Source organism: Vombatus ursinus, unplaced genomic scaffold (genome assembly GCF_900497805.2).
Source record: "Vombatus ursinus unplaced genomic scaffold, bare-nosed wombat genome assembly UNPS02014884.1, whole genome shotgun sequence".
Lineage (NCBI taxonomy): Eukaryota > Metazoa > Chordata > Mammalia > Diprotodontia > Vombatidae > Vombatus > Vombatus ursinus.
Genome location: NW_020954662.1, coordinates 3,032,026 through 3,049,242, shown reverse-complemented (window position 1 = coordinate 3,049,242; position 17,217 = coordinate 3,032,026). Strand labels below are relative to the sequence as shown.

Here is a 17,217-nt window from a genome sequence, read left to right as displayed (position 1 = left end):
AGAGAGAGCTGGAAAGCAGCTCGTCTTGTCCAATCCTGACCCACCCCCTCCCATTTTACCAATGAGGAGACTGCAAGTGGTTAAGAGACTTGTCCAAGGTCACGCAGGTAACAGGTGACACCTGCGAGATTTGAACCCAGGTTTGCAGACTACAGAGCCAGACTTCTTTCCACTTTCCTCCACTGCCTCCCTAACCATTCTCTCTTCTCTCGTCTTCGGCAGTTCGTCCTCCTATATCTCTCCCACCTGAGAACTGGAGGCATCCTCCAAGGCTCAGCCCTTGGCCCTTGGCCCTTGGCCCTTTTCCATCTGCTTTCCTCAGGCAATACCTGGCTCACGGGGTTGCCACCACTACCTGTGTAAGGATGGCTCCCTAACTAACAAGTCCACCCTTGACCTCTCACCTCTGTCATTCCACAAGCTCACATTAAGCAAGTACAACAAGAATGGCAGTGGCTGGACACTTTCTAGTTCATTTTAGGGAATCTGCCTGTAGGCAGAGTAATATAGTAAAAACACACACACACACACACACACACACACACACACACACACACACACACTGAGCTCAGAATCAGAGGGCCAGGGGTTCTAGGACCAGCTTTGTCTTAGGAACACGGGATTTTAAAATTCAAAGGCACCTGAGCGGCCATCCTGACCAACCTAAACCACCTACCTCCCACCCAAGTCACCCCCACAACCTATTCAACAAGTGATTATCTAACCGTTGCTTAGGACCTCCAGGGAGGAGGAACCAGTGACCCGCCAAGGCAGGGGATTCCACTTTTAGAGAAATCTCTCCATAGGAAAGTTTTTCCTGACATCAAGCCCAAAGTATGCCACTTTGAAACTCCCTCATTACTCCTACTTCTCTTTCCTATGGCCAAGGAGAACAAATCTAATCTCCCTTCTGGGGTAATGGCCCTTCAGATACTTGAGTACAGCTACTGTGTCTCCCTAATCTCCTTTCCTCTCTAACTCAATTCAATTCAACTCAACAAGTAGTAGATAGAGCTCTGGACTTGGAGTCAGGAAGATGTGAATTCAAATTCTGCCTTAGACACTGATTAGATGTGGGAATGTGGGCAAGTCACTTGACCATGCCCAGACTCAGTTTCTTCATCTGTAAAATGAGGATAATAATAGCATCTACCTCACAAGGATGTTGTGAAGAAAAATGAGATAAACTATGTTTACAAACCTTACAAAGCTCTTTACAAACCTTAAGGATCAATATAAATCCTAGCTATTGTTGTTGTTGTTATTATTATTATTATTATTATTATTATTAAGCATTTATTTAAGCATTCCTTGAGCTTGGTGTACAAAGACAAAAATGAAAACAGTCTTCGCCCTCACTAAGTTTACATTCCACTCAACAAAATATCCAGGGTAAACATCAATCATTTTTTCTCATCAGTCTTCATATGAGCATGACCTGTAGGCCAGTATTCTCATCTGTGAAATGGGAAGAATCAGAACACTGTCTCACAGGGTTTTTGGGAGGTTTAAATAAAACAATGGACGGAAAGCAATGTACTTGGGCACGAGATAAATGGCAGCTATTATGATCCTTTCTCTGCAGTGTTTCTAAGATATATGTCTTTTTTTTCCATCTGTGGATCTTCCAAGCACTCACCTAACCACACCCAAATTAAGACAAACTTCTCCAGTTTCCCACTCTATCTGTCCTGTAACCATTTAATACTGCTTTAATCCAGGCATACCCCTGCCCAAATACCTGCCTAAACCCTGGAGAAGAGATGAAAAATGAACCTCTTCCCTTCTTTGCAGAAGTGGGGGACCATGGGTTTAGAATACTGCATACACTGTCAGACTCAATTGCTTTTGGTTGGTGAGTTTTGCCGAACAATGTCTCTCTCTCTCTCTCTCTCTCCTCTTTCTCTCTCCTCTTTTTTTGTCTCTGTCTCTCCCTTTCCCCCCACTTTCCTCCTCTCTCTCTCCTCTCCTTTCCTCTTCTCTCTTTCTCTCTGCATCTCTCTGTCTTTCTTTTTCTATCTTATTATTTGTTTCAAGGGATGGCTCCGTAGGTAGCGGTGCGAGTCAGTGTGGTAGTGTAATGCAAAGAGTATTGCTTGGCCTTAGAAACAGGAGACAAGGGTTTGTATCCCAGAGAGGAAGTTCATTCACTGTATTCATATGAGCAAATCATAGTTGCAGCAGATTTAGCATTAGAAGGGCCCTTAGAGACCATCTAGTCCAGGGATTCTTAACCTGGAGATCCATGAAGTTGCTTTTTAAGGTATTGCATTAACTATTCCATTCTCCTTGGTTTCCCTTATGATCCTCTGCATTTTATTTCATGCGCTTAAAAACATTCTTCTGAGAAGGGGTCCCTAAGCTTCACTAGGCTTCCAGGAATCCAGAGGATCCCTGGACACAAAGGGACCCAGTACATAATAAAGGTTAGAGTCCAAGCCCTTCATTTTATAGAGGGGGAAACTGAGGTTCAAAGAGAAGTGACTTGTTTAAGATCCTACAAGTAACAAGTGACTGAGCTAGGATTATGAACCCAGGTCTTCTGACTCTAAATCTTCTTCAGGCCCACTTGGGAAGTCTTTCAAGCTTGGCAGGATCTGTGCTTACATTCCACTGTTAGGTCCTTCTGGAACCTAGGGTCCCAATGCTGTGATGAAACATGAGAAGAAGGTCTCTTTGGAAGAATAATAAAATAAAGATGATAACAAATGTCAGTCATGCCTGACATCTGCAGTGTCTTATATATCTCAAAGCACTTTTGAGCACCTATCTGATTTCATTAGCTAATGGCATTCACTTACCCTCAGAAACTTTACTGGCACCACACCCTCAAAAACCCAGCTCATAAATTCACCTCCTTGGGGCAGCCTTTGAAAAGCTGCCCAGGATTATGGAAAGAGGCCTGGATTTCAAGTTAGTAAACTTGGGTTCAAGTTCTGGTTCTAACATTTGCTAGTGGTAAGACTTGGGCAAATCACTTTAACCTCTGCTAACCTCGGTTTCTTGATCTGTAAAATGGACCTAATACCTTCCTTGCCTGCTTCACAGGAAGGATTTAATGAGACAATGAATCAGAAACCCCTCTGAAAAGCATTGTATAAATGCAGAATGTTGGTTTTTCCTTACTGTGGATTTCCTCTAGATTTAATTCAATAAACATCTACTCTTTTACCAAGCATAGTAGGAGTAGAGTACTGTGTTGGGTCAGAGAGAGGTTCAAAGTTTAGTAAGTAAGTCCCTGATCTCATGGAGTTCACTGTTGGGTGGGATTATGGAGGTAGAGGAAGAATTCCCAAGTATACAGATAACTGAAATACACAATGTTACTTCATCAGTGCATTAAGCTAGTGATAAAAGTCCGGACTTGGGATTTCATTAGCACAGGGAAGGCCTGCATGAGGAAACACCCCCTACCAATGGGAGTCAGCACTTTCTGTACAATTTATAATCCTAGAAAATTGATGAGGGTGTGGGGCGGGGGGGGGGGGGGGGAACGAGAAGGAGGGGGGGGGGAGAAGGACTGGTACTTAGAATTAAGTAACTTGCTGGAGGTGGGGGTGGGGTTCACATCCGTAATATATGTCAGAGATAAGAACTGAACTCAAATCTTCCCAGCTCAGAGGTCAGCTCTCTATTCATTATGCCAACAACGTGGAATCTCCAATGCATAAGAGAGGACCAAAAACAAATGAATAAAACAAAAGAATGAAATGATCCATGGAGGTCCATGGGAGAAGGTTGGATTTGCTTGGGCTCTAGGAAGAGGTAGGTGCAGTGAGGTGGTGCAGTGGATAGAGCCCTAGGCCTTGAGTCAGGAAGACCTGAGTTCAAATCCGGCCTCAGACACTTACTAGCTGTGTGACCCTGGCCAAGTCACTTCACCCTGTTTGCCTCAGTTTCCTCATCTGTAAAATGAGTTGGAGAAGGAAATGACGTGTCTTTGCCAAGAAAACCCCAAATGGGGTCACAAAGAGTCAAACATGACTGAGAAACCACTAAACAACAGCAATATGGAGGAAGTTGTGTTTGACTCTTCAAATAACTGGAAGAATCCTTAGAGACCAATGAGTTTGACCCCCTTCTTTTTACAAAGGAGGAAACTGAAGCTCAGGAAAGGAAAGTGACTTGCCCAAGAACACACTCACCTAGAGCAAATGGCAGAGCTGGGATGCAGGCTAATTTCTTTTTTTTGGGGGGGGGGGTCTGTTTTTATTTTTTATCTTCGTGTTCCTAGTCCTTAACACAGTGGCTTTCATTAGTATGAAATTAATAAATGCTTATTGGATTAAACAATTTAATTGCAGATAAATAAGAAGAAATCAATTAATAGATTGATGACACATTAAACAGAGTCGAGATTCTGAACTTTACTCAACATCAGTTCATGCTAACGAGAGAAACTTTAAATACAAGCTAACTTCTTTTGACTCTGAGTTCACGGCTCCTCTTACCCCGCTGCTTCTTGGCTTTAAAAGCTGGGAAGGAACAAGCAGACAAAGGGAATCATTATCACTGGTCAGGTTTTTGGTTTTTGTTTTGTTCGTTTTGGGGTTTTTTGGCTTGGTTTTTAACTATATGAATTCATATGTGTTGTTGCTTTCTTTGGTTTGTGGCTTGCCTGGGGGGAAATGATGAGCTGATCACATAGCAAGAATGCCAGAAACCCTATAGATGGTACCTGTTTTCTATTGATATTCATATAATGCCAAGGAAATGAGAGGAAGCCCCCTTCTGGTGGCTTCTGGGAGTACACGGACATGGACAAGTACATGGACGTGCCCAGGATGGACATATGTGCGTGGGCTATTCTCTGCACCATTGGTGGGAGTACCCATGTCAATGAGGTAGATCATAGAGCCATCAGAATACTGGGACACAGGAGTAGATGTGTTATTTTCTAAAAAGTGCCCTTCCATTATTTTTCTACATGGATTGTAAGCCCCCTGAGGCCAGGGGATGGAGCTACTATTTCTACCGATTTTCTTTGTCCAAGATGCTCAGTATTCTGTCTCTGTGCTTTTGTGCTCCATACCTAGAATGCTTTCTTTCCTCATTTCCACGTCTTGGAATACCTAGCTCCCTTCAACATCATTTCCAAACCATACCATCTGTACTCTAACTAGCCTCCTCCTCCTTTCATCAGAACCTGGACTCTGTCTCTGAGTCATCTCATCGGTGACCTTATCTTGCCCAGAAGCAGGCCTCCATGTCATACAATAATATTAATAACAACCACTAATATTTATAAAGCACTTACTATGTGTCAGACACTGCTTTACAATCATTATCTCATCTGATCCTCACAACAACCCTGAGAAGTAGGTGATATTATTATCCCCATTTTACAGTTGAGGAAACTGAGGCAAACAGCAGTCAAAGGATTTACCCTGGGTCACACAACTAGTAACTAGTAAGTGTCTGAGACTGGATTTGAACTCAAGTCTTCCTGGTCTAGGTCCAGAGCTCTACCTACTGCATCTTCTCCCTGTCTTCCTAGACATTTCCAAAGGGTGCTGCTAGACTCTGTTTTCCCTCCTTCTTTCCGATTCCCCTTTCTGTCTAGTCTTCCTCCATTAGAATGTAAGTTCCTTGAGGGCAGGTATTGTACAGTGCCTGGCACATAGTGAGTGCTTACTACATGCTCCTCTCTCTCTTCCTACCTCCCTCTCCCTCCCTTTCTCCCTTCTTCCTTCCTTTTTTCTTCCCTTCCACCTTTCCTTCTATCCATCTATCCTTCCCTCCCTCTCTTCCTTCCTTCCTTCTTTCCTTCCCTCCCTCCTTCCCTCCCTTCTTCCTTCATATCTAGCATGGTAGCTAATCAAATGTAAACCAACTGATTGAATTATATTTACTCGCAGTAATGATGAATCCTTTGCTTCCAGGTGGGAGTAGGGAAGGTGGGCACAGTGACATTCATTAGTCCTTTGATTTCATGCATCTCTCTCCCCCTGCTTCTCTCCATGATCCAGATGTGCCCCAGATGGGTGCAAGTTCTTCGAAATCTGTGCCACACCGGGAGTGGTCATTGACCTCAACTGCCATCCTATCAAGAGGTCACCTTCAGGCACTTTCAAATGTCTTCTGGAGCCTGGGGTGGAGATGACAGTGAGGATGAAAACCCCAAGCACCCTTCTTAATGATCAAAAGGTGAGTGTGATAGTGGAAGAGAGCAACTGAGAATTAGGGGTGGTCTGCCTTTTTTAGCTTATATTTGTATTCATGGAGTTTAGTACAGTATCTGGCACATAACAAGCACTTAACAAAAGCTTGTTGACTTGAAAAAGATCTGGGAAATTTACTGTACTGCAAGTTCAATATGAGTGATGTCAGTAAAAGAAAAGTACATGTGACCTTGCACTATAGTAAAAGGCAGAGTGTCAAAGACTATTAGTCCTGCTTTATCTGGTCCTTGTCAGGTCACATCTGGCATTATGTTCAGGTCTGAGTGCTTCCATTTAGTAAGCACGGAATAAACTGAAGAGTGTATAAAGAAGGGCAACCAGAATAGTGAAAGACCTCTAGATTCTTCCATATGGTGACTGATTCAAGGATATGAGAATGTCTAGTCAGAGAAAAGAAGACAGGGCAGGAGATAAGATAACTGTCTTCAAATATTGGAAGGAATATCATGTAGAAGAGGGATTACACTTGATTTTCCCAGAGTATAGAATAATAGCGATTAATAATATTAACAATAGCTACCATGTGTATAGTACTTTAAAGTGTGCAAAGAGCTTTACAAATATTATCTAATTTTATAATTTATTAATTATAATAGCTAGCCTTCCCGCCATTAATTATCTATCTATCCTACTTATATCTTGCTTTGGGTTAGGGTTAGGATTTTCCTGACTTCTCAAACCCAGTGCTCTATCCACTATGCCCCCCAGCTGGCTTGGTAGCTAATATTCTTGGGTTTTGTGAACATTAGATTACCATGTTGTTGGCCTCTTCTCCTTTCTGACAGCAGATAATACACCATAGGCTGAAATCACAAATGCCTTTCTATATTGTTCTGCAGGTCAAGATCTCCTATTTAGGACCCAAATCAAGTTCTGCCCAGGCCTTGCTCTACCTCACTGGTGTCCGTAAGTGACATTTCTGATTCCATTGGGGTGGAACTCAAAAGGTCTCTCACCTTCAAACTCATTACCTGGTTTGAGTTAATGCAGTTAGAGAGATGTATACACAGGGAATTGAGGGAGGAACTGAATGTTAGAAAAATGACGATTTTATGTGGTCTAATTCTTGTTCCCTCTGCTGACATCCTCTCTGAATACCTTTCCTGGGGATGTCAAAGCAATCCCATTTTCTAGAAGGTTATATTTAGAGAGTAAGTGTTGGCTGGAGAATTGGAAAGACCACTGATACATTGAAGAGTGTCCAGAGGAGGGCAACCAGGATGGGGAAGGGCCTAGAATCTTCGTCATGAGAAGATCAACTTAAGGACGTAGGGTTGTTGACCCCGGAGAAGACATGAGTTGGGCAGAGGAGACATAAGAGCCACCTTCAAGTAGTTAAAGGACTCTCTCAGGGAAGAGGGATCAGATTGGGTTCTGTTTAACCTGAGAGGACAGAGACAACAATGAATCAAAGTCAAAAATGCCAACCTCAGGCTTGACATCAGAAAACATTTTCTAATAAAAATGGAATGGGCTACCTCTGGAGGTGCTTGGTTCCCCTTCATTGGGGGTCTTCAAGCAGAGACTGGAGGACTGCTTCTCTGGGATACTGAGGTGGGGATGGGGTTATCCATTCAGATATGAGCTGGGCCAGGTGGTCTCTGAGAACATACAATGATAGATCTAGAGCTGGAAGGAACCTTGTCCAACCCCCCAACGTCACATAGCTAGGTAGCACAGTGGGTACTTAGAAGGCAGGAAGATCTATGTTCAAATTCTACCTCAGACACACACTAGCTGTATGACCCTGGGACAAGTTGCTTTAATCGCCACCTGCCTCAGTTTCCTCATCTGTAAAATGGAAATAATAATAATAGTGCCCACTCCACAGGGTTGTTATGAGGATCAAATGGTCCAGTGCTTTGCAAACCTTAAAGCACCATATACATGCTCGCTATTATTATTAAATGTGGAAGGCAGGATTCGAACACAGGGCTTTCTGACAGCAAGTCTGGTGCTCTTTTCGCTCTTTAACACTGCCTCTCCACCTCTGAAATTCTATGGTTCTGTGAGGTCTTCCTAAGCTAGAAGGAACTGTATGCCATTTGGCTGCCTCACTTTGGAGAGGCTGATTACCAGGCTGGCTGTGGCAATTAATTTTTCAGACATAACAACTGTGCCATCTACCAAAACAAAACTGTTATTTTTCTTGGTGCAGGGAGTACCTGAACCTATGAAATCACAAATCACTGAAGTATGGAGGTATAGAGATTATCAGGGACAACATAATTAGGCAATGCACTATAGTGGGAAGAATGATGAATTCGAAGTCACAGGATCAGTCAAATCTCAATTCTGCTACTTGCTTGAAATCCAGAACATTCTCCTTTCCTTGATGAGTTTAGTGCCTGACTGACTTTCTTTCCTCCTCATCATTTGCCCTTGTATTACCGGACTTCAATATACATATTAATGATCTCACAAATATCCTAACTTCACAATTCCTCAAGCTATTCACCATTCCCTCTAGCTCAGTCACACACAGTCACACACAGTCACACACACACACACACACACACACACACACACACACACACACACATCATTGATCTTGCTTAATTCTTTACTTATAGTTCCCCTCCTCTGCAAAAAGCGGGAGGCAGGCTTCCCTGAAGTCGCAGCAGATCACTAAATTGGATGGAATTCCAAAGGCAAATTCTTTTCCCTTGCTGTAGATACTATATACATTGTTCTATTGGTTCTGCTTACTTTACTCCGTATCGGCTCTTGTAAGTCTTCCTAAGTTTCTCTGAATTCTTCATATTCATCATTTCTTACAGTGTAACAATATTCTATTACATTTGTATAGCAAGATTATTTTATATGTATATATATACATATATATCATAATTAAATTTATCTGGACAAAAGGTCAAGAATCTCAAGGGAAATTATTTTTTAAAAAAGCCGGAACGGAAAGGGGCTTAGTAGTTCCAGATCTCACACTATTCTACAACGCAAGTAATCATCAAAAATGATTTAGTGTTGGTTAAAAAATAAACTGGAACAGATTAGGTATACAGCAAGCATACCATTGTTTGCTACAAAGTAGCCTAGTGTTTTATAAAACCAAAGGCGCCATCTACTGGAGAAAGGACTCTTTATTTAAGCAATACCGCTGCTAAAAATGGAAAACCGTCCGGCTGCAATTAGGTTTACACCAAGACCTCACACCATATATCAAGATTATCTCCAAATATAGTAGACTTAGTTTTCCCAGCAGTTCTTGTCAAATAGAAAATCCCTGGCCTAGTGGCAGCTGTCTTCAGATTTTATGAACACCATCGCATTTGATTGGTTAGCTTCTGTCTTGTTTGTGTTATGGTTACTGATTTACTAGCAACTTCTTAAAACTGGATTAAAATTAAAATTTAATTTTAAATTTAAATAAACATTAAACATTTTGATACATTTTACTTTTAAATTGACTGTATTATTTCCAACATTCTTCCCCTCCCTGCCTTTCTAAAGATCCTTCTCTTACAATAAAGAATTTTTTAAACAGAGAAAGAAAAATAAAATCAACCAAGCCAATCAACATACCAAAAAAAAAAAAATCTGACATTATAGGCAATGTTCCCCATCCATGGACCTCTACTTCTGCAAAACAGCTTAGGGAGGTGGGTTTTTTCCATCTTTTCCTTTGAGACTAAGCTTGTTCATTATAATTTATAAGCATTCAGTTTTGATCATTTTATTTTATTTGTTTTGTTTTTTGACTAGGCAATGGGGTTAAGTGACTTGCCCAGGGTCACACAGCTAGTAAGTGTTATGTGTCTGAGGCTGGATTTGAACTCAGGTCCTCCTGAATCCAAGGCCAGTGCTCTATCCACTGTACTACCTAGCTGCCCCTGTTTTGATCATTTTAGAGTGGTTGATATTTCCACTTGCATTGTTGCAGTTATACTATTTTCCTGGCTCTGCTTACTTCTCTCTGCATCAGTTCATGTAAGTCTTTCCATGCTTCTCTGTATTACTCATATTTATCCTCTCTTATAGCACAATGTTATTCCATTACATTGATATACCCAACTTGCTTAGCTATTCTTTAATCGATGGGCACCTACTTTGTTTCCAGTTCTTTGCTGCCACAGAAAGGGCTGCTATAAGTATTTGGGGGTGTACATGGACCCTTTCTTTTTGTTAGTGACCACTTTGTATTATATACCTAGCCATAGGATCTCTGGGTCAAAGTGTATGGTCTCTTTATTTCATTAGCAACTTCTTCTGTTGGCTTCTGTTTCAGAAATCTCCCTGGATGTTGACACTTACCGAAATGGCAGAGTAAAGCCTACCGACGGCAAGATTGACAAGGTAAACATGAGGGGTTTTTCCTCATCCAGGGAGCTGGAAAAGGGTGAAGCTGTTGACTTACTCTTCCCAGTCTGTTCTAGATTTCCCAAGGTGGTGAGTGTCACCTGCTAGTGGGAAAGTGTGCGGTGCAGCAGCTCAGACTTGTAGCAGTCTTGAGCAAGGCTTGTTTGCCATAGACCACGAGCTCTACAGAATAGGTCCCATGGAGCGTCACAGGTTGAAAGCCTTAGATTAGTCTTCTAAGAGAGGCCAGAAAGAAGTCTTGGGAACAAGAAAGGAGGTTTGATTAGGGACAAGATTGGATGATCCAGCGCTCCATCACCTGCCCCTCCCCCCCAAAAAACCCTCAAACATATCCACCCTCCCCAAGATCGCATTACTCAAACCAGAGTCAAAAGAGCTCTAGGCTTAGAGTCAAATGCACATTCAGTTGCCATTTGGATTACTTAACTCACTGTGTGACTTTGCACATGCCCCTTAGCCCTTCTGAGTCAATTTCTTTCTGGGCAAAATGGAAATTCAACAACCTTTATTAAGCAAGCAACGACATTACAAGAATGAGAGGCAGCATGACATAGGGAATGAAGACTTGCCCTTGGATGAACACTGGCTCTGAGGCACATTGGCTGTGAGACCCTAGCCAAGTCATTTACTTCTCAGTGCCCCAAGGGATGTTCTAAACTTAAGTTGGAGAAAAGGTGCTGATCTGCATTGGTGGATGGAGTCTTCTCATGAGGAATCTCTTTATACCAAAAAAAGCCACATCTGGGCCAATCCTGCCCCCCCCAATCTTGTGAAGTAGGTGGGTGCATATGTAGACTATATCTATTATATAGGTAGAATACTTATTACAGATGTAGAATACATATTATATGTAGAATATATGTATAAATGTGTAGAATATATTATATGTGTAGAGTATTTATTATATTGAGTCAGTTTTACATATGAGTCAATATTACATTGAGTCAATATAATTCTACAATAATATATTCTACATATATAACATTATATATAAATGATCAAAATTATTGACCATATTATTTATGTAGAATATGTTATTGTAGAATATATTATATGTAGAATATGTATGATATATGTACTATATATATTCTACGCTGGTTCATAGTGTATATGTGTATATGTGTGTGTGTGTAGATTATATATATATATATATATATACACATACATATATGTATGCTTATACCAAATCTATATATACACTACAAATCAACAAACAAACTTTTTTTAAAATGTTTACTATGTACCTAGTGCTAGGGATATGAAAAAAAAATAAAGCAAAAACATTCCCTTCCATCAAGGTGCTTACATTCTAATGGAGAATCTGTTACTTCTTGCAAACCTATTTGGTCAAAATGAGGAGGAGGGCAGAGAATACAAAGGCTAAATGAGATACTGTCCCTGCTTTTATAAAATGCTGCTAGCTTCCTCGGGAGGGTTGTAACCAGGAGCAGATGAGCTAATGGGGGAAGGTGCTTTATAACTAGGCAAATGCGAATGATGAGGAAGTTCTCACATTCGAGTCCTATGATTGACAGCCTGCTGTAGAGTGGGCATGCCTCTGGCTTTTCAATGGTTAGGTCCAAGGAGCATGAGCCAATTTCATAGATCCTTTTGCTGGAAAGGTTTTGATTGGTCCGGTGATGGACTCTATGTCTGCAGTCTGATGACCAGCGTCCTTCAGAGCATAGGGGTTCACTGCATGGGGGTAGGTGGGCCACCAGGCAGTGGATTACTTTTTGGGACATGGGAACTTGTGAAACTATTTTCCAAGGTGTGGAGAGGCTGGGCTCAGTGTGGGCAAAGGAAGAATTCACACAGACCAGTAGAGAACAATGCATCCTTTATGAACAGATAAAGTCACTTGTTTGGCCAAAGAGAAGCACTCTCATTTTGAGCCATCAAAGTACATTGCAGAGGGATAGCCGTATGCTGACCAGGAAATTCTGAGGAGGTGAAAAGCAAATTACTGTAATAAATGCCACACTAATGTGGTTCATAGGCTATGGGGCCGCCCTTCCAATGACCATTCGAACTGGCAGGCTGGGTTCCCAAATCCTAGGGTCCTAGGGATAAGTCTGAGAGGTTAGAGGGAAGGAGAGGTATTCCCTAGTATAGTAATTCATCAGCCCCCATCCAGTGTGCTCCCCTGAATATCTATTTCTAATATCAATTAATCAGTTGACCTTTTCTTAGTATCAATTACCAGTTACCATCAATTAGCTTTTCCAAAGGATATTTACAGAGAACATATAGCAACAGCCAAAGTACAAATACCTCGGAGACAGGGATTCTGCTTTCCTCTCCCACCTTCCTCCCTGTGGACAGCAGGCTTAACCTTAAAGTGGTTGCTTTAAACCCTTCTTCCACCAAACTCACCTTGTGGCAAAGGCCTGGCCTCTGGATGAGCCATTCCCTTGCTTGTAGGACATGGTGTCTGGGCTTTGGAGTCTGTTCATTCTTGGGCTGGGTCAAGTAGGTTACTCCTCAGGGCTGGCTCCTCCCTAGGCTTGGCTGATGTAGCTACTGGCAGGCTCTGCAGTTTGCTGGCCCTCTCTGTGTTGGCTCTTCTGAACTCGCAAAGCTCACGAGGTCCATTCCATCTCTGATACTCATTCACCCAAGGTTAAGGAAGAATTAAACCCAAAGCCATGTGTGGCCACGTGGCAACTCTGGTAGAGAGATGTCCATCATAGCAGTATCTGCTGTTGTGTCTTCTTCTCCCCTTCCCCAGAAGCTCATAGTATTTCTTCTTTCTCCGCAAGGAGAAAATAGGAAGCTTTCATTGTTTGAGCCTTTTGCATGACATTTAATTCTGGTTCATCAGCCAGTTAAGGGCTGTTTGTCCTCATGCAGTAAGTTGACAGAGAACTGTTAAAGAATACCCAGGGGTCCTCTCAAGAGGGTCTCCTCCATTATCCACCCCCACCACTTGAATTGACAACAGTCAGAGCACTCTGCGAATGCTCTAAGGTCTGGGCTTTCATTGGATAGTTCCCCATTACATGAAGAAAGGAGGCCCCAAAGAAGCACGGTTCACTCACCAGGAAGATGAGTAACTTAGATGTGTAGTATAAAAAACACTAGATTTTTCTACAGAAGACCTCAGTTGAGACCCTGGCTCTTCTTTCGGTCTGTGTGACCCTGGGCAAGTTGCCTCACTGGTAAAATGAGAGTTGGATTAGATGACCTTTGGAAGCCTTTCCCCTTCTAACATTCCCAAACACCATAGCATACTGAAGTAATGGATTGATTATCGATGAAGATGATAATGAAGATGATGATAATGATGACAATGACCATGATGATGACAATGATCATAGCAATTATGTAGCAATAACAAAACTTAACACCGCAAGCACCCTTTGGGAGAGAATCAGAGAATCTCAGAGCTGGGAAGGACTTTGAAGGCCATCCATCTAGTCCAACTGGTGCCTGACCAAGAATCCATTCTAACATATCTAAGAAATGGCTACCCAGCCTCTGTTTGAAGGTCACCAGTGAGGGCCAATCTCCTTCCATGACAGCCTATTCTGCTTTAGGGCAGCTTCCATTTTTAGAAAGCATTTCCTGACATCCCAGGGTATACTAGCAAATGTTTACCAACTAGCTCTCCGGATAAAAAAGAAAAAAAAATGTACAATAAATGCACTTTTAAGTTTAATCTTTATCACTAATGTATTCTCTATCACTTAAGACTAGGTAGTCAACAAAACAATAAATCAAGCCCTGGTTTGTTATGTTTGCTAATTTCCTAGGTGTAAATGCTCACACTGAAAATCCAACAGTTGGCTCACCTGGGCAAGTATAAGCTGGCTCCAGCACAGCCCTGAGTGATATCTAACCTGCAATAACTTCTTTGGTACTTCTCTCTCTTAGCACTGATTCTGTCCAATGGGACCCTTTTCCATCTGTGGGCCTTGCAAAGACTTGAACCCAGCCCTCATGTACACTTTGAGTTTTCTCTGCTTCAGACTAGACCTCCTCAGTTCCTAGAACTGATTCTCATTGGACATGGATTCAAAGCCCGTGGCCCTCTGGGGCTGTCTCCTTTGGACACTCTCCATCTAATCAATGTTCTCAAAATATGGTGGCCACAATGAACACAGTCCTCCAGGTTTGGTCTCAGCAGAACAGAGAAAAGAGAGGTTCTCCCCTTCCTATTTATTCCTGGAACCTGTACTTCCCTAAATCACAATCTCTCTCTTTCTCTCTCCCTCTTCTCTCTCCTTCCCTATCTCCCTCCCTCCTCCCCTCTCTGTCTCTGTCTGTCTCTCTCTCTTCCTCCCTCTTTCTCCCTTCCTTTTTCTTTCTCTCTCCTTTCTTCTTTCCTATTTATTGCTTTCTTTCTTTACATCCTTCTTTCTTTCTTAATTTCTTGCCTTCTTTCTTTCTTTCTTTCTTTCTTTCTTTCCTTCCTTCCTTCCTTCTTTCTTCTTTCTGTTGGTAGATTCCAAGATATTTCCTTTCTTCTGGGCAGCCTTTCTACAACAAACAATCTTTTCTGGAGTGAATAACTGTAATACTAGTGGTTCATCAATAATGGTCTTTAGTTGCATCACATTGGAAGCTCAAGATGCAGTTTGTTAAAGATTTGGGCCAATTGGGAGTGGTAACCAACCTTTATTAGTTTAGACCTGCACAAGGCTGACCTAGTTTGGCCTGTGACCCATTCATTGTTGTTCTGGTTCAGTTATTTCACTCATGTCCGACTCTTTGCTATCCCATTTAGGTTTATTGTAGCAAAGATACTGGGGTGGTTTGCCATTTCCTTCTCTAGACAATTTTACAGATGAGGAAACTGAGGCAAGCAGGGTTAAATGACTCGCCCAGGGTCACACAGCTAAGTAAGTGTCTGAGGCCAGATTTGAACTCATAAAGAAGACTCTTCTGACTTCAGGCCAAGCACTATATGCACTATGGTGCCCCCTAGCTCCCCTTTCAGTAGTTATCATGATTATTAAAGCTTTCTAAATTTCAGAAATACTGTTCTGTGGTTCCTGGCACTAAGGTAGCTCTGTGTTCCCCTTTGGTGTCTGCAGAGAAATTGGACATGGGGCCCCAATGGACAAGGTGCTGTCCTGCTTGTGAACTGTGACAAAGATAGTCCCAGGTCTTCTGAGGTGGATGCTGAGCTGAAGAAGGTGACTAATTACAAAGGTAAAAGACTAGTGCAGGCCCCTGTTCTTGGGCCAAACCTGAGGGTGAAAATCATTTGGAAGGGAGAGTGTGCCAAGACTAGGCATTCCCACAGTCATTTGGCCTTCATAGAATCATAGAATGTCAAACCTGGGAGAGACCTTAGAACACAGGATGTCAGAGCTGGGAGGGCCCTTAGAACACAGAATGTCAGAGTTGGGAGAGCCCTTAGAACACAGAATGTCAGAGCTGGGAGGCCTTTAGAACACAGAATGCCAGAGCTGGGAGGGGCCTTAGAACAAAGACTATCTGAACCTTACTAACATTCTGAGAGATCAGTTGTGTGGGCATCATAACTCCCATGTCAAAAATGAGAAGACTAATGATCAGAGAGATGAAGACTCTCTCTCAAAGTCAGAGCTGGCACAGGAGAGAGCCGGGATGAGAACCCAGGTCCTCTGGCTCCCAGTCCAGTACTTTTGACACTACACGAACAATGAAATTACTCACACCAGAGACCCCGCATCAACACCCTCTTCCTAGGTGGCACAGAGGATACAGCACAGGGCCTGGAGTTAGAAAGATCTGAGTTTGAATCTGGTCTCAGACACTAACTAGTTCTGTGACTCTGGGCAAGTCACTTATTCTACCTGCCTCAGTTTCCTCAACTGTAAAATGGGGATAATAATAGCACCTAGAGGATCAAATGAGATAATATATTTTAAGTATTTAGCATGATCTCTGGCACATAGCAGACACTTAAGAAATCTTTGGATTTTTTTCTTCTTCCTTCTTTACAGACCTGAAGGACATGTCCCTCATGATTCTGAGCACACAAACTCCAAAGGATTTCTTTGCCCGGCACGAGCTGATTCTACATGTTTCCAAATTTGAGATGGATAAAGTGAGAGTTTTTCAAGCTGACCGTGAGTGCCCCCATGATGATTGGTTACCATCTTGAGTGTCTCTATTGGTTAACATCCAATGATATATTCAGTAATTTGTCATTAAGCCAAGTCTTTGGAATCAGCTTGGCCCAACCTCCTCAGAAACAAGTCATGACCCATTTCTAGGTTGGAATGTCTACCCAGCATGATTGAGGAAGAAGCATCAGTAGCAGCTGGTTATTGAGAACAGAGCTCCCCAAAGATTTAGTGACAGATAAAAGAGTAAAACAACCTCTGAAAATCAGACAGATGAGGCAGCTAGGTGGTTCGATGGATAAAGCATGGGACTTGGAGGCAGGAAGACCTGAGTTTGAATCCTGCTTCTGCCATTTACTAACTGTGTGGCCCTGGGCAAATCACTTGACATCTCTATGTCTCAGTTTCCTCATCTGTAAAAATGAGGAAAATATTAGCACCTATCTCAGAGAGTTCTCGTGAGGACCAGATGAGTTAGCATTATGTAAAGTGCTTTATAAACATTAAAATGCTTTACAAATGCTAGCTATTATTATGATTAGATGGAAAGATGGATGGATAGAAAGAAAGATTAGATAGAGAGAGAGAGATGATAGATAGATAGATAGATAGATAGATAGATAGATAGATAGATAGAT

The 17,217-nt window shown here is 42.1% G+C and overlaps 1 protein-coding gene across 3 annotated transcripts in view; it reads left to right on the top strand.

Moving 5' to 3' along the window:
• The window catches only part of PADI4 (peptidyl arginine deiminase 4), a 49,329-nt gene that overhangs the window by 11,311 nt on the left and 20,801 nt on the right, over nt 1-17,217 (top strand). For all 3 annotated transcript variants that reach the window (XM_027842815.1, XM_027842814.1, XM_027842816.1), the window contains exons 2-6: nt 5,970-6,147; nt 7,022-7,088; nt 10,429-10,496; nt 15,560-15,677; nt 16,457-16,582. In XM_027842815.1, coding sequence (XP_027698616.1) covers nt 5,970-6,147; nt 7,022-7,088; nt 10,429-10,496; nt 15,560-15,677; nt 16,457-16,582 — 557 coding nt within the window. The remainder of the gene's footprint in view (nt 1-5,969; nt 6,148-7,021; nt 7,089-10,428; nt 10,497-15,559; nt 15,678-16,456; nt 16,583-17,217) is intronic.